This window comes from Capricornis sumatraensis, chromosome 8, assembly GCF_032405125.1.
Source record: "Capricornis sumatraensis isolate serow.1 chromosome 8, serow.2, whole genome shotgun sequence".
Lineage (NCBI taxonomy): Eukaryota > Metazoa > Chordata > Mammalia > Artiodactyla > Bovidae > Capricornis > Capricornis sumatraensis.
Window position 1 is genome coordinate 96,596,678 of NC_091076.1, and position 17,620 is coordinate 96,614,297.

Sequence of the window (17,620 nt, forward strand, 5' to 3'; positions counted from 1 at the left end):
TTGTGCATTTGTGATGGAAAAGACTGGGAAAAAATAAGATCTTGATCTTTTTCATAGTCAAAATAAGAAAATTGTATTATATACTAAAGGCAATATTTTAAATGTTATAAAAATTTTAATGACCAGAAATGTAAGAAATACAAAGTGTAGCCTCTATAATGTCACTGTCTGGAAAATTCCTGTTAATATTTGGTAAATATCCTTTTAGGCTTTTTCCTTTAGAACAATGAATATTTGTATATTCAAAATTATTATTTTAAAATTAGATAGAAAACTATAAAACACTGATGAAAGAAATCAAAGAGGACACTAATAGATGGAGAAATACACCATGTTCATGGATTGGAAGAATCAATATAGTGAAAATGAGTATACTACCCAAAGCAATTTACAAATTCAACGCAATCCCTATCAAGCTACCAGCCATATTTTTCACAGAACTAGAACAAATAATTTCAAGATTTGTATGGAAATACAAAAAACCTCGAATAGCCAAAGCAATCTTGAGAAAGAAGAATGGAACTGGAGGAATCAACTTGCCTGACTTCAGGCTCTACTACAAAGCCACAGTCATCAAAACAGTATGGTACTGGCACAAAGACAGACATATAGATCAATGGAACAAAATAGAAAGCCCAGAGATAAATCCACACACATATGGACACCTTATCTTTGACAAAGGAGGCAAGAATATACAATGGAGTAAAGACAATCTCTTTAACAAGTGGTGCTGGGAAAACTGGTCAACCACTTGTAAAAGAATGAAACTAGATCACTTTCTAACACCGCACACAAAAATAAACTCAAAATGGATTAAAGATCTAAATGTAAGACCAGAAACTATAAAACTCCTAGAGGAGAATATAGGCAAAACACTCTCAGACATAAATCACAGCAGGATCCTCTATGATCCACCTCCCAGAATTCTGGAAATAAAAGCAAAAATAAACAAATGGGATCTAATTAAAATTAAAAGCTTCTGCACAACAAAGGAAACTATAAGCAAGGTGAAAAGACAGCCTTCTGAATGGGAGAAAATAATAGCAAATGAAGCAACTGACAAACAACTAATCTCAAAAATATACAAGCAACTTATGCAGCTCAATTCCAGAAAAATAAACGACCCAATCAAAAAATGGGCCAAAGAACTAAATAGACATTTCTCCAAAGAAGACATACGGATGGCTAACAAACACATGAAAAGATGCTCAACATCACTCATTATCAGAGAAATGCAAATCAAAACCACAATGAGGTACCACTTCACACCAGTCAGAATGGCTGCGATCCAAAAATCTGCAAGCAACAAATGCTGGAGAGGGTGTGGAGAAAAGGGAACCCTCCTACACTGTTGGTGGGAATGCAAACTAGTACAGCCACTATGGAGAACAGTGTGGAGATTCCTTAAAAAATTGCAAATAGAACTACCTTATGACCCAGCAATCCCACTGCTGGGTATACACACCGAGGAAACCAGAATTGAAAGAGACACATGTACCCCAATGTTCATCGCAGCACTGTTTATAATAGCCAGGACATGGAAACAACCTAGATGTCCATCAGCAGATGAATGGATAAGGAAGCTTTGGTACATATACACGATGGAGTATTACTCAGCCATTAAAAAGAATTCATTTGAATCAGTTCTGATGAGATGGATGAAACTGGAGCCGATTATACAGAGTGAAGTAAGCCAGAAAGAAAAACACCAATACAGTATACTAACACATATATATGGAATTTAGAAAGATGGCAATGACGACCCTGTATGCAAGACAGGAAAAAAGACACAGCTGTGTATAACGGACTTTTGGACTCAGAGAGAGAGGGAGAGGGCGGGATGATTTGGGAGAATGGCATTCTATCATATATACTATCATGTAAGAATTGAATCGCCAGTCTATGTCTGACGCAGGATACAGCATGCTTGGGGCTGGTGCATGGGGATCACCCACAGAGATGTTATGGGGAGGGAGGTGGAAGGGGGTTTCATGTTTGGGAACACATGTAAGAATTAAAGATTTTAAAATTTAATAAAAAAAAATAAATTTTAAAAAAAAATAAAATAAAATAAAATAAAATTAGATCACTTAGCTCCAGTATTCTTGGGCTTCTCTGGTGGCTCAGATGGTAAAGAATCTGCCTGCAATGTGGGAGACCTGGGATCAATCTCATGCCCATAATATTTCATGTGCGTGTGTGCCAAGTCGCTTCAGTTGTGTCCCAACTCTTTGTGACCCCATGAACTGTAGCCCACCAGGCTCCCCTGTCCATGGGGATTCTCCAGGTGAGAATACTGGAGTGGGTTGCCATGCCCTCTCCAGGGGATCTTCCCCACCCAGGGATTGAACCCAGCTCTCTTGCACTGGTAGGTGGGCTCTTCACTACTTGCATCCCATGGGAGGCCCATGATATTCCATAATTGGCTTTAAAAACTTAACACTGTGTCTTAGATATTGTTCCATGTTTTATTATATTCAAATGGCAACCCACTCCAGTACTCTTGCCTTGAAAATCCCATGGACGGAGGAGCTTGGTGCAGGCTACTATCCATGTGATCGCAAAGAGTCGGGCACAACTGAACAACTTCACTATAAGCTACCTCATTCTTTTTTTCTTCTGGTTTTATAGAGCTATAATTGATATACAGCTCTGTATAAGTTTAAGGTGAATTGCATAGTGGTTTAATTTATATACATCAAGTAATTATCACTGTAAGTTTAGTGAACATCTATCTCTCATATAGACACAAAATTAAAGAAATAGAAATCATATATATTTTTTGTGATGAGAACTCTTAGCCTTTACTCTCAACAACTTTCATATATAACATAACAGATTAATTATATTTATCATGATGCACATCCCATCCCTAGTGCTTATTAATCTTGTACCTGGAAGTTTGTACCTTTTAACCACCCTCTGTCCTCTCTCTGGTAACCACAAATCTGATATCTTTTTCTGTGAGTTTGCTTTTAAGTATAATTGACCTGCAACACAATGTTAATACCTATTACATGACATGATGATTTGATATTTCTAAACATTTCAAACTGATCAGCACAATGATTCTAATTACCCTATGTCACCACACGAAGACACTACATAGTTATTGATTATGTTCTACTCACTGTACATTTCATACCCATGACTCATTTCTTTGGTAACTGTAAGAGTGTACCTCTTAATTCCCCTCACCTATTTTCTTCTCTTCCCAAAACTTTCCCCTCTGGCAAATACTTATTTGTTCCCTGTATCTAAAAATCTGTTTACATTTTTGTTATTTTTGTTTATTTCTCTTGTTTTTTTTTTCTTGATTTCACATATAATTAAAATCATATAGTTTTGTATTTCTCTGTATGACTTAGTTCATTTGGCATAATACCATCTAGGTCCATCCATATTGCAGCAGATTACAGGGTTTATTCTTTTTTATGGCTGAGTAATATTGCATTATACATGTACTCCACATCTGCTTTGTCTATTCATATATTGATGGGCACTTAGGTTGCTTCCATGTCTTGGATATTATAAATAATGCTCCAGTAAACAAAGGGATGACTGTGTCTTTTCTAATTCATGTTTTTGTTTTCTTTGGATATATGCCCAGGAGTGGAATTGCTGAGTCATAATGGTAGCACCGTTTTCAGTTTTTTGAGAAACCTCCATACAGTTTTCCATAGTGGTTGTACCAAATTACATACCGACAGTACAGATTTCCCTTTTCTCCACAAGCCAAAACTTGCCATTTGTTGTCTTTTTAAAAAATAATATTTGGTTTTTGTTTTTATTATTTATTTATTTTTTGGCTGTGCTGGGTCTTCATTGCTGCGAGGGCTATTGTCTAGTTGCAGCAAGCAGGGGCTACTCTTTGTTGTAGTGCATTGGCTTCTCATTGTGGTGGCTTCTCTTGTTGCAGAGCACAGGCTCTAGGGCATACAGGCTTCAGCAGTTTCCACACGTGGGCTCAGTAGTTGTGGTTCCTGCGCTTTGGAGCACAGGCTCAATAGTTGTTGTGTATGGCTTAGTTGCTCCATAGCATATGGGATCTTCCTGGACTGGGGATTGAGCCTGTGTCTCCTGCATTGGATGGATTCTTTACCACTGTGTCACCAGGGAAGCCCCTATTTGTTGTCTTTTTGATAACAGCCATTCTGGCAGATGTGAGGTGATATCTCACTGGGGGTTTGATTTGCATTTCCCTGATGATTAGTGATGTTGAGCATCTTTTCATGTACCTGTTGGTCACCTGTATGTCTTCTGTGGAAAAATATGTATTGATATCCTCTGCTTGTTCTTTAATGTGTTTGCTTATTTTTTTTGGCATTGAGTCATACCAGTTCTTTGTATATTTTGGATACCCTTATTGGATACATTAATATTATTTGCAAATATCACCTGACATTCAGTAGGTAGCTTTTCATTTTGTGGATAGTTTCCTACACTGTGCAAAAAGATTTTAGTTTAGTTTGAGTTAGTCTCATTTGCTTATTTTTGCTTTCGTTTCTGTTGCCTAAGGAGACATGTCCAAAAAAATATTACAAATACTTATGTCAAAGAACATCCTGCCTATGTGTTTTTTAGAAGTTTCGTGGGTTTGAGTCTTACATTTAAGTATTTAATTCATTTTGAATTTATTTTTTAGCATCATGTGAGAGGGGAGTCCAGTTTGATTTCTTCCATGTAGCTTCCCAGTTTTCACAACACCATTTAGTGAAGATGGTGTCTTTTCCCTATTGTGTATTCTTCTACCTTTGTCATAGATTAATTGCCCACATAATTGTGGGTTCATTTTTGGGCTCTCTATTATGTTGCATTGAATTATGTGTCTATTTTGTACCAGTACCATACTATTTTGATTACTATTACTTTGTTGTATAGTTTAAAATCAGAAATTATGATGTCTCCAGTTTTATTCTTCTTTTTCAGGATTGTTTTGGCTATTTGAAGGGTCTTTTGCATTTCCACACAAATTTTAGAATTATTTATTTTAGTTCTGTGAAAAATACCATTAGTATTTTGATAAGAATTGCACTGAATCTCTTTTTCTGGTTTTGTTATCAGGGCAATGGTGGCTGTATAGAATGAGTTTGGTAGAGTTCCTTCCTCTGCAATATTTTGAAATAGTGATAGGTATTAACTCTTCTCTAACTGTTCAGTAGAATTCACCTGTGAAGCCATCTAATTTTGGACTTTGTTGGGAGTTTTTAAAATTATAGATTCAATTTTTTACTGGTAATAGGTGTGTTCATATTTTCCATTTCTTCCTCATTCAGTCTTGGGAGATTATAGATTTCTAGAAATGTACACAGTTCTTCTAGGTTGCCCATTTATTGGCATATAATTGTCCATACAGTAAAATCATGATCCTTTATATTGCTGTGGCTTCAGTTGTAACTTCTTCTTTTTCATTTCTGATTTTATTGCTTTGGGCCTTCTCCCCCATTTTTTTTCCTTAATGAGTTTAGAAATGGAAAGATTGGTATTTATTGGCATTTATTTCAGAATATAAGACCATTTTGAAATTAGAATAATATGGGTTGCTTTACATATTAATATACTATTGAATGTGTGTAATGAAGTGTTATAAGTAGTCCAGTGCATCACAGTATAGATATCCACAGAGACCCCTATTTATAGAAACTTGACACATGATAAAGATGACATCAGGATGGTGAGGGACAGAGCAGCCTGGCATGCTGTAGTACGTGGGATTGCAAAGAGTCAGACATGACTGGGCGACTGAACAACAAGAACATGGGAAAATTGGCTCACTGTATGGAAGAAAATGAAGTTGGATTACTACTTCATACCATATACAAAATAATCTTCAAATGAATTAATCTAAAAGGTAATACATTAAAGCTGATGGAGAAAATATTCTGCCTGTGGCTGTGAATAATTTATTATAAATAATATTCCCAACAGTATAGCCATTGAGTAAAAAAGATTTGATTATATCATGATTAAGCATTTGTGATAATAAAATGAAGGACTCTAAAACATTACCAGATATGTAATAGGTTGGAAGAAGATAATTACAACTTTTAAGACTAACAAAAGATTGATATCTTGAATATGTAAAAAATTCTGCAACTCAGTATTAGAAAGAAAAATATTCATTGGAAAATAAGGATATAAGAAGTCAGTACACAGAAGAAGAAACCCAAGTGGCTAAATATGTATATGAAGAGAGATGAGAATACTCAAGAATTGCTGTTGAGTAGGTAAAATAGTGTATAGAGAGTCATTCTGCGTAGCAAGCTGGCAGTACGTGTCAAATTAAGTATGGATATTTCTTAGGACTTGATAATTCTGTCTTAGGTAAAAAGCCCAGAAAAGACTTTTGTAGAGAGATGTACAAGAATGCTCATTGTAACATTGTTTATGGGAGGAAAAATGAAAGTAACTTAGTGTCCATCACTAGGGGATTGGTTAAGTAAAATATAGTCTATACAAACAGCAAATTATAAAGAATAAATTAGATTTATATTCATACCATAAAAAGATAAAGAGAGAGAAGAAATACAATAAATTTGTAGCATAAAATACTTCATATAGGTTAGACTTATTATAATGCCTGTAGGACAACAGCATATATATATACACATACACTTTCAGCTGAACACATAAATCTTGAGAGAAAGATGAGAGATAGATTGAAAGAGATTGAGATTAAAGTAACAATATTAACAAACTTTATTTAAAAAACAGACATAGTACTTTATATACTAAACACATTCTCTTCAAATGCCTATGGAATAATCATGAAAATAGACAATATTTAAGATTCATGGGGTTGCAAAGAGTCGGACACGACTGAGCGACTGAACTGAAATGAAGCCACAAACAAAAATTTCAATGAATTCTAAATATCAGAAGTCATTCAGACCACATAGACTCACCATTCAGTTCAGTTCAGTTGCTCAGTCGTGTCTGTTATCGACTCCATGAACCGCAGCACGCCAGGCCTCTGTGTCTATCATCAACTCCTGGATTCTACCCAAACCCATGTCCATCGAGTTGATGATGCCATCCAACCATCTCATCCGCTGTTGTCCCCTTCTCCTCCTGCCCTCAACCTTTCCCAGCATCAGGGTCTTTTCCAATGAGTCAGCTCTTCCCATCAGGTGGCCAAAGTATTGGAGTTTCAGCTTCAACATTAGTCCTTCCAATGAACACCCAGGACTGATCTCCTTTAGATGAACTGGTTGGATCTCCTTGCAGTCCAAGGGACTCTCAAGAGTCTTCTCCAGTACCACAGTTCAAAAGCATCAATTCTTCAGCGCTCAGCTTTCTTTATAGTCGAACTCTCACATCCATACATGACCACTGGAAAAACCATAGCCTTAACTAGATGGACCTTTGTTGGCAAAGTAATGTCTCTGCTTTTTAATATGTTGTCTAGGTTGGTGATAACTTTCCTTCCAAGGAGTAAGCATCTTTTAATTTCATGGCTGCAATCACCATCTGCAGTGATTTTGGAGCCCAGAAAATAAAGTCAGCCATTGTTTCCACTGTTTCCCCATCTATTTGCCATGAAGTGATGGGACCAGATACCATGATCTTCGTTTTCTGAATGTTGAGCTTTAAGCCGACTTTTTCACTGTCCTTTTTCACTTTCATCAAGAGGCTCTTTAGTTCTTCTTCACTTTCTGCCATAAGGGTGGTGTCATCTGCATATCTGAGGTTATTGATATTTCTCCCAGCAATGTTGATTGCAGCTTGTGCTTCTTCCAGCCCAGCGTTTCTCATGATGTACTCTGCATAGAAGTTAAATAAGCAGGGTGACAATATACAGCCTTGAGGTACTCCTTTTCCTATGTGGAAACAGTCTGTTGTTCCACGTCCAGTTCTAACTGTTGCTTCTTGATCTGCATACAGGTTTCTCAAGAGGCAGGTCAGATGGTCTGGTATTCCCATCTCTTTCAGAATTTTCTGCAGTTTACTGTGATCCACACAGTCAAAGGCTTCGGCATAGTCAATAAAGCAGAAATAGATGTTTTTCTGGAATTCTCTTGCTTTTTTGATGATCCAGCAGATGTTGGCAATTTGATCTCTGATTCCTCTGCCTTTTCTAAAACCAGCTTGAACATCTGGAAGCTCACAGTTCATGTATTGCTGAAGTCTGGCTTGGAGAATTTTGAGCATTACTTTACTAGCGTGTGAGATGAATGCAATTGTGCGGTAGTTTGAGCATTCTTTGGCATTGCCTTTCTTTGGGATTGGAATGAAAACTGACCTTTTCCAGTCCTGTGGCCACTGCTGAGTTTTCCAAATTTGCTGGCATATTGAGTGCAGCACTTTCACAGCATCATCTTTCAGGATTTGAGAGAGCTCCACTGGAAGTCCATCACACTAGCTTTGTTCGTAGTGATGCTTCCCAAGGCCCACTTGACTTCACATTCCAGGATGTCTGGCTCTAGGTGAGTGATCACGCCATCGTGATTATCTGGGTCGTGAAGATCTTTTTTGTACAGTTCTTCTGTGTATTCTTGCCACCTCTTCTTAATATCTTCTGCTTCTGTTAGGTCCATACCATATCTGTCCTTTATCGAGCCCATCTTTGCATGAAATGTTCCCTTGGTATCTCTAATTTTCTTGAAGAGATCTCTAGTCTTCCCCATTCTATTGTTTTCTTCTATTTCTTCGCTGAGGAAGGCTTTCTTATCTCCTTGCTATTCTTTGGAATTCTGCATTCAAATGGGTATATCTTTCCTTTTCCTGTTTGCTTTTCACTTCCCTTCTCTTCACAGCTATTTGTAAGGCCTCCTTAAACAGCCATTTTGCTTTTTGGCATTTATTTTTCTTGGGGATGGTCTTGATTCCTGTCTCCTGTACAGTGTCACGAACCTCTATCCATAGTTCATCAGCCACTGTGTCTATCACCATTAGGTAGTAACAAACATTATTTATGAAAGAATATGGAAAATTTTTGCTTTAAAGACTGAAAACAAATGTTCTAAGTAATTCTTTGGTTAAAAAATAAACGCATGTGTGCTCAGTCACATCCAACTCTTTTCAACCTCATGGGTGTAAACTGCCAGACTCCTGTGTCCATGGGATTATCCCAGCAAGAAACTGGAGTGGGCTGCCATTTTCTCCTCCAGAGGATCTTCCTGACCCAGGGATCAAACTCATGTTCTGCATTGGCAGGTAGGTTCTTTACCATTGAGCCACCTGGGAAGCTCAAAGGTGGCTTTGGGCTAAATAAATTTAAGTAGAAATTTAAAAAATTTTAGAAATGAATGACAGTGAAAACAAAATATATCAAAATACAAAATGTGATAAAAACAGTCTTGCAGGAAAATTTATAGCATTAAATGCTTTTAATAAAAAACAAGACAATTAAAAATAATTTATCTTAAATATTCAACCCATGCAGCTAACCAGCAGCATAAACAAAACAGCAAAACAATCACCCTTTCCCTAATATAGTAGTCAGACACTAATGAAACTGAAAATATAAGTTAGCAATATAGAACACACTCATACACAGGTTATTCACATAACCAAAACCATAAAGTGAAGAATACTTTAATAAAATATCAATTTATTAGCATCTTACCAGCTTTACTGTTATTCTTTCCAGACACTGGATAAGGAGAAAAAGGGGTTCCCCCCTCTATTGTAGCATTACTTTCCTTGGGTTCACTTTGCTGTTTTGTTGTTTTTATTGTTTAGCTTCTTGGGTTGAACTAAAAAGGTGAAGTGCTGCAGTTTCTTGTTTTCTAATATAAATATTTAGACGTATAAATTTTGTGGAGCTTTCGATTTGGAGGATATCGCAGACAGAAAAACCTCAAGAGGGATTTCTAGCAAGTGAATACATTTTACCCAAATCAAGTTGTTATGTGCTTATTTGAACAGACTAACCAATTAAATATCTTCACATTTTGTCATCTTTCTCTTTCTCTCTAGGAACAGAAGATCCTTGTAACATTGTTAATAGTGTCTCTGATGGGAAAGTTGCAGTTAAAGACTTTTTATCTATCTCGGAGAAACCTTTGAGTAAAGAACAACTTAGAAACTCTGCAACAGATGGTGAGTACTTCAGTTACCTCTCAGGTTTCTTCTTTAGAGTATACCTGTTCACATTGACTAAATTTTTTAAAAAGGAATGAGAATACTGTAAGTTTAGGGAGGTTGTTATGAAACTATATTGATATATTGGTCACGGTGAATTGTTGGAACTTTTTTGAAAAGTATATGGATATTCTTCTTTATTTGGAGAAGACTAACAGAAACAAGTAATCTTGTCCATGTTTTAAAAGCAGATGCTCATTTATTGGGGTGAATGGTCACAATAATACATATGATAGAGCCCTACTCTTCTTCTTCCCCAACCTTGAATTCTAGAGACAGGATATTTCTTATAGAAAGAGCTTCACAAACAAGTGTGAATTTGGTATGGGTTTTTCATAAATACCATTCACCAGTCTAAGGAAATTGCCTTATATTCCTTTTTTGCTAAAAAGATTGAATTTGTATTTGTTTATTTGCTTTATCATGAATTTTCCAAACAATTCTTATCTATCTCTTAAGGTAGGTCATCTGTGTTTTCTCTTTTAATCTGTTAGTGTGGTGTTACAAGAGTTGAATTTTATAATATTAAATGAAGCCTGGATTTTTAGATTAAACCCATCTTGGTCATGATATATTTTTCTAATAAAACAGAAATAGAAAATTTTATTTTTGTAAACTTTGTTTACAATTTATTAATCTTTATTTATGAGTGAGACTAATGATAGCTTTGTTTTCTTGTACTGGCATTGTCAGGCTTCAATGTCAAATTATCCCTGTAATTTGAAAAGTATTCTTTCTTTTTCTAAATCCTAAAATAGCTTATATAACATTGGAATTGCATATTCCTTTCACGTCTAGTGGTATTCACAAAAGAAGCCATCTGAGCCTTATAGTTCTTTTTGGGTAGGTTTTTGATTACTAATTAATCTTTCATGTTATATGATTATCAGTTTTTCTTTTATTCTTGAAGTCAATTTTGGTAAATTACTGCCTAGGAGTTTGTCTTTTTATATAAAAATTTATTGCTATAATGCTATAAAGTTTTTAACAATAAATTCTTAGTATTTTTGTAGTTATTTATAACATCTACAGTAATACTTCCATTTCATTCTTCATTTTGGTTATTTTTATGTTTTCCTTTTTAAAATCATTTATGCTAGTGGTTTCCCAAAAGAATTGAAAAAACATTTTTCCTCTTCCTTTGTCATTTTTGTTCAGTAAAGCATCTCTGTAGGGAGTTGTTTAGTTGAGAAGTCATGTCAGACTCTTTGCAACCCTGTGAACTGCAGCACACACAGATGGTAAAGAATCTGCCTGTAATGCAGAAGACATGGGTTCCACTTCCTAGCTCATTTCCCGGAACCAAGATTACCCTGATACCCAAACCAGATAAGATCAGTTCAGTTCAGTTGCTCAGTCATGTCTGACTCTTTGTGACCCCATGGACTGCAGCACGCCAGCCATCCTTGTCCATCACCAACTCCCAGAACTTGCTCAAACTGATGTCCATTGAGTCGATTATGCCATCCAACAATCTCATCCTCTATTGTCCCCTTCTCCTCTTGCTGTCAATCTTTCCCAGCATCAGGGCGTTTTCCAATGAGTTAGTCCTTCGCATCAGCAGGTGAAAGTATTGGAGCTTCAGTTTCAGCATCAGTCCTTCCAGTGAATATTCAGGACTGATTTCCTTTAGGATGGACTGGTTGGATCTCCTTGCAGTCCAAGGGACTCTCAAGAGTCTTCTCCAACACCACAGTTCAAAAGCATCAATTCTTTGGCACTCAGCTTTCTTTATGGTGCAACCCTCACATCCATGCATGACTACTGGAAAAACTGTAGCTTTGACTAGACAGATCATTGTTAGCAAAGTAATGTCACTGCTTTTTAATATGCTGTCTAGGTTTGTCATAGCTTTTCTTCCAAGGAACAAGCGTCTTTTAATTTCATGGCAGAAGTCACCATCTGCAGTTATTTTGCAGCCCTCAAAATAAAGTCTGACACTGTTTCCATTATTTCCCCATCTATTTGCCATGAAATGATAAGACCAGATGCCATGATCTTAGTATTTTGACTGTTGAGTTTTAAGCCAGCTTTTTCACTCTCCTCTTTCACTCTCATCAAGAGCTCTTCAGGTCCTTGTCACTTTCTGCTGTAAGGATGGTGTCATCTGCATATCTGAGGTTATTGATATTTCTCCTGGCAGCTTGCTTCCAGCTTGTGATTCATCCGGCCCAGCATTTCACATGATGTACTTTGCATATAAGTTAAATAAACAGGGTGACAATATACAGCCTAGATGTACTCCTTTCCCAATTTGGAACCAGTCCATTGTTTCTTGTTCAGTTCTAACTGTTGCTTCTTGACCTGCATACAGATTTCTTAGGAGGCAGGTCAGGTGGTCTGGTATTCCCATCTCTTTAAGAATTTTCCACAGTTTTTTGTGCACCACAGAGTCAGAGGCTTTGGCATAGTCAGTAAAGCAGAAGTAGGTGTTTTTCTGGTACTCTCTTGCTTTTCTTATGATCCAACAGATGTTGGCAATTTGATCTCTGGTTCCTTTGCCTTTTCTAAATCCAGCTTGAACATCTGGAGGTTCAAGCTAAGTTGAAGCCTGGCTTGGAGAATTTTGAGCATTACTTTGTCTAGTGTGTGAGATGAGTGCAATTGTGCAGTGGTTCGAGCATTCTTTGGTGTTGCCTTTCTTTGGGATTGGAATGAAAACTGACCTTTTCCAGTCCTGTGGCCACTGTTGAGTTTTCCAAATTTGCTGGCATATTGAGTACAACACTTTCACAGCATCATCTTTTAGGATTTGAAATAGCTCAGCTGGAATTCCATCACCTCCACTAGCTTTGTTCCTAATGATGCTTCCTAAGGCCCACTTGACTTTGCACTATGCCTGGCTCTAGGTGAGTGATCATATCTTCGTGGTTATCTGGGTCATGAAGATCTTTTTTGTATTGTTCTTCTATATATTCTTGCCACCTTTTCTTAATATCTTCTGCTTCTGTTCGGTCCATACCGTTTCTGTCCTTTTTTGTGCCCATCTTTGCATGAAATGTTCCCTTCTTATCTCTAATTTTCTTAAAAAGATCTCTAATCTTTCCCATTCTATTGTTTTCCTCTATTTCTTTGCATTGATCACTGAGGAAGGCTTTCGTATCTCTCCGTGCTATTCTTTGGAACTCTGCGTTCAGATGGGTATATATTTCCTTTTCTCCTTTGCCTTTAGCATCTCTTCTTTTCTCAGTTATTCATAAGGACTCCTTAGCCAACCATTTTGCCTTTTTGCACTGAAGAAGGGAATGGCAAACCACTTCAGTATTCTTGCCTTGAGAACACCATGAACCATATGAAAAGGCAAAAAACCAGACAAAGATACCACAAAAAAGAAAATTATAGTCCAATATCTGTGAGAAATATAAATGCAAAAATCCTCAACCCAATATTAACAAAATGAATGCAACAATATATTAAAAGGATCGTTCACCATGACCAGGTGAAATTTATTCCAGGGATTCAAGGATGGTTAAATGTCTGCAAGTCAATCAACATGATACACTACCTCGTGTGCTGTGCTGTGCTAAGTCGCTTCACTCATGTCCGACTCTGTGATCCCATGGACTGTAGCCCACCAGGCTCCTCTGTCCATGTGATTCTCCAGGCAAGAATACTGGAGTGGGTGCCATGCTCTCTTCCAGATAATGTTCCCAACCCAGGGATCAAACCAGCGTCTCATGTCTCCTGCATTGGGAGGGTTTTTTTTTTTTTTTTTTAACCACTAGCACCACCTGGGAAAACCTGATATACTACCTTAATGAAGGATAAAAATATGTGGGCATCTCAATGATACAGAAAAAGCATTTGTAAAGTCAGTGATCATTTATGATAAAAACTCTTAGTAAAGTGGGCACAGAAAGAATGTACCTCAACATAATGTTCCCTTCAGTTCAGTTCAGTTCAGCCACTCAGTCGTGTCCGACTCTTTGCTACCCCATGAATTGCAGCACGCCAGGCTTCCTGTCCATCACCAACTCCCGGAGATCACTCAGACTCAAGTCTATCGAGTCAGTGATGCCATCCAGCCATCTCATCCTCTGTCGTCCCCTTCTCCTCCTGCCCGCAATCCCTCCCAGCATCAGAGTCTTTTCCAATGAGTCAACTTTCGTATGAGGTGGCCAAAGTACTGGAGTTTCAGCTTTAGCATCATTCCTTCCAAAGAAATCCCAGGGCTGATCTCCTTCAGAATGGACTGGTTGAATCTCCTTGCAGTCCAAGGGACTCTCAAGAGTCTTCTCCAACACCACAGTTCAAAAGCATCAATTCTTCGGTGCTCAGCTTTCTTCACAGTCCAACTCTCACATCCATACATGACTACTGGAAAAACCATAGCCTTGACTAGACAGACCTTTGTAGGCAAAAGCAGGTCTCTGCTTTTGAATATGCTATCTAGGTTGGTCATAACTTTTCTTCCAAGGAGTAACCATCTTTTAATTTCATGGCTGCAATCACCGTCTGCAGTGATTTTGGAGACACCAAAAATAAAGTCAGCCATTGTTTCCACTGTTTCCCCATCTATTTGCCATGAAGTGATGGGACCAGATGCCATGATCTTCGTTTTCTGAATGTTGAGCTTTAAGCCAACATTTTCACTCTCCTCTTTCACTTTCATCAAGAGGCTTTTTCGTTCCTCTTCACTTTCTGCCATAAGGGTGGTGTCATCTGCATATCTGAGGTTATTGATATTTCTCCCGGCAATCTTGATTCCAGCTTGTGATTATTCCAGCCCAGCATTTCTCATGATGTACTCTGCATAGAAGTTAAATAAGCAGGGTGACAATATATAGCCTTGACGTACTCCTTTTCCTATTTGGAACCAGTCTGTTGTTCCATGTCCAGTTCTAATTGTTGCTTCCTGACCTGCATATAGGTTTCTCAAGAGGCAGGGTAGGTGGTCTGGTATTCCCATCTCTTTCAGAATTTTCCACAGTTTATTGTGATCCACACAGTCAAAGGCTTTGGTATAGTCAATAAAGCAGAAATAGATGTTTTTCTGGAACTCTCTTGCTTTTTCCATGATCCAGCGGATGTTGGCAATTTGATCTCTGATTCCTCTGCCTTTTCTAAAACCAGCTTGAACATCTGGAAGTTCATGGTTCATGTATTGCTGAAGCCTGGCTTGGAGAATTTTGAGCATTACTTTATTAGCGTGTGAGATGAGTGCAATTGTGCAGTGGTTCGAGCATTCTTTGGCATTGCCTTTCTTTGGGATTGGAATGAAAACTGACCTTTTCCAGTCCTGTGGCCACTGCTGAGTTTTCCAAATTTGCTGGCATATTGAGTGCAGCAGTTTCACAGCAACCTCTTTCAGTATTTGAAATAGCTCCACTGGAATTCCATCACCTCCGCTAGCTTTGTTTTAGTGATGCTTCTTAAGGCCCACTTGACTTCACATTCCAGGATGTCTGACTCTAGGTGAGTGATCACACCATTGTGATTATCTTGGTCGTGAAGATCTTTTTTGTATAGTTCTTCCGTGTATTCTTGCCACCTCTTCTTAATATCTTCTGCTTCTGTTAGGTCCATACCATTTCTGTCCTTTATCGAGCCCATCTTTGCATGAAATGTTCCCTTGGTATCTCTAATTTTCTTGAAGAGATTTCTAGTCTTTCCCATTCTGTTGTTTTCCTCTATTTCTTTGCATTGATAATGAAGGCAAATATGAGAAACCCACAGCTTTTATCATACTCAATTGTGAAAAATTAAAAGCTATTCCTTTAAAATCAGGAATAAGATAATGATGCCACTCTTATTCCACACAGTATTGGAAATCTTAGCTACAGCAATTCAGTTCAGTTCAGTTCAGTTGCTCAGTTGTGTCTGACTTTTGCAGCCCCATGGACTGCAGCATGCCAGGCCTCCCTATCCATCACCAACTCCCTGAGTTTACTCAAACTCATGTCCATTGAGTCACTGACGCCATCCAACCATCTCATCCTCTGTCATCCCCTTCTCTTCCTGCCCTCAATCTTTCCCAGCATCAGGGTCTTTTCAAACGAGTCAGTTCTTCACATCAGGTGGCCAAAGTATTGGAGTTTCAGCTTCAACATCAGTCCTTCCAATGAATATTCAGGACTGATTTCCTTTAGGATGGACTGGTTGGATCTCCGCAGTCCAAGGGACTCTCAAGAGTCTTCTCCAACACCACAGTTCAAAAGCATCAATTCTTTGGTGCTCAGTTTTCTTTGTAGTCCAACTCTCACATCCTTACACGACTACTGGAAAAGCCATAGCTTTTACCAGATGGACCTTTGTTGGCAAAGTAATGTCTCTGCTTTTTAATATGCTGTCTAGGTTGGTCATAACTTTTCTTGCAAGGAACAAGCATCTTTTAATTTCATGGCTGCAGTTACCATCTGCAGTGATTTTGGAGCCCAATAAAATAAAGTCTCTCACTGTTTCGATTGTTTCTCTATCTATTTGCCATGAAGTGATGGGACCAGATGCCATGATCTTAGTTTTCTGAATGTTGAGTTTTAACCCAACTTTTTCACTCTCCATTTTCACTTTCATCAAGAGGCTCTTTAGTTCTTCTTTGCTTTCTGCCATAAGAGTGGTATCATTTGCATTTTGATATTTCTTCCGGCAATGCTGATTCCAGCTTGTGCTTCATCCAGGCCAGCTTTTCTAATGATGTACTCTGCATATAAGTTAAATAATCAGGATGACGATATACAGGCTTGACATACTCCTTTCCCTATTTGGAACCAGTCTGTTTTTCCATGTCCCGTTCTAACTGTTGCTTCTTGACCTGCATACAGATTTCTCAGAAGGCAGGTCAGGTGGTCTGGTATTCCCATCTCTTTAAGAATTTCCCAGTGATATTGGCCTGTAGTTTTGTTTTTTTTGTGTGTCATCTTTGTCAGGTTTTGGTATTAGGGTGATGGTGGCCTCATAGAATGAGTTTGGAAGTTTACCTTCCTCTGCAATTTTTTGGAAGAGTTTGAGTAGGATAGGTAGTAGCTCTTCTCTAAATTTTTGGTAGAATTCAGCTGTGAAAACCAATACAGTATTGTAAAGCAAAATAAAGTAAAATTAAAAAAAAAAAAAAGAATTTTCCACAGTTTGTTGTGACCCACAGAGTCAAAGGGTTTTTCATAGTCAAGAAAGCTATAGCAATTAGGCAAGAAATAAATAAAAGGCATTTTTATTGGAAAGAAAGAAGTAAAACAGTCACTATTTGAGGATGATATGATTTTATATGTAGAAAACCCTAAATACTCTGCTATTAGAAAACTATTAGAAATAATAATTAAATTGGCAGGGTACAAAACCAATATGAAAAAAAGTCTAAAATTTTCAAACCCAGGAGTCCAACTCTGCACAGTGGTCTAGTAACATTGGTCACAAACAGAGAAGAACAAAGGAGTAAAAATGTACATTGGAGAATGGATAGTTTCCTCTTCAATAAATCCTGTTGGAAAAACTGGACAGCCACACACACACACAAATAAAACTAGACAACTATCTCACACAACAGACAAACATGATTTTAAGTCCTGAAGCTATAAAAACTCCTAGAAGAAAACATAGG

At 37.6% G+C, this 17,620-nt stretch overlaps 1 protein-coding gene across 1 annotated transcript in view; it reads left to right on the forward strand.

Moving 5' to 3' along the window:
- Positions 1-17,620, forward strand: part of EFCAB13 (EF-hand calcium binding domain 13) — a 145,243-nt gene that overhangs the window by 81,849 nt on the left and 45,774 nt on the right. Inside the window, exon 15 of the mRNA XM_068977491.1 lies at positions 9,922-10,044. Coding sequence (XP_068833592.1) covers positions 9,922-10,044 — 123 coding nt within the window. The remainder of the gene's footprint in view (positions 1-9,921; positions 10,045-17,620) is intronic.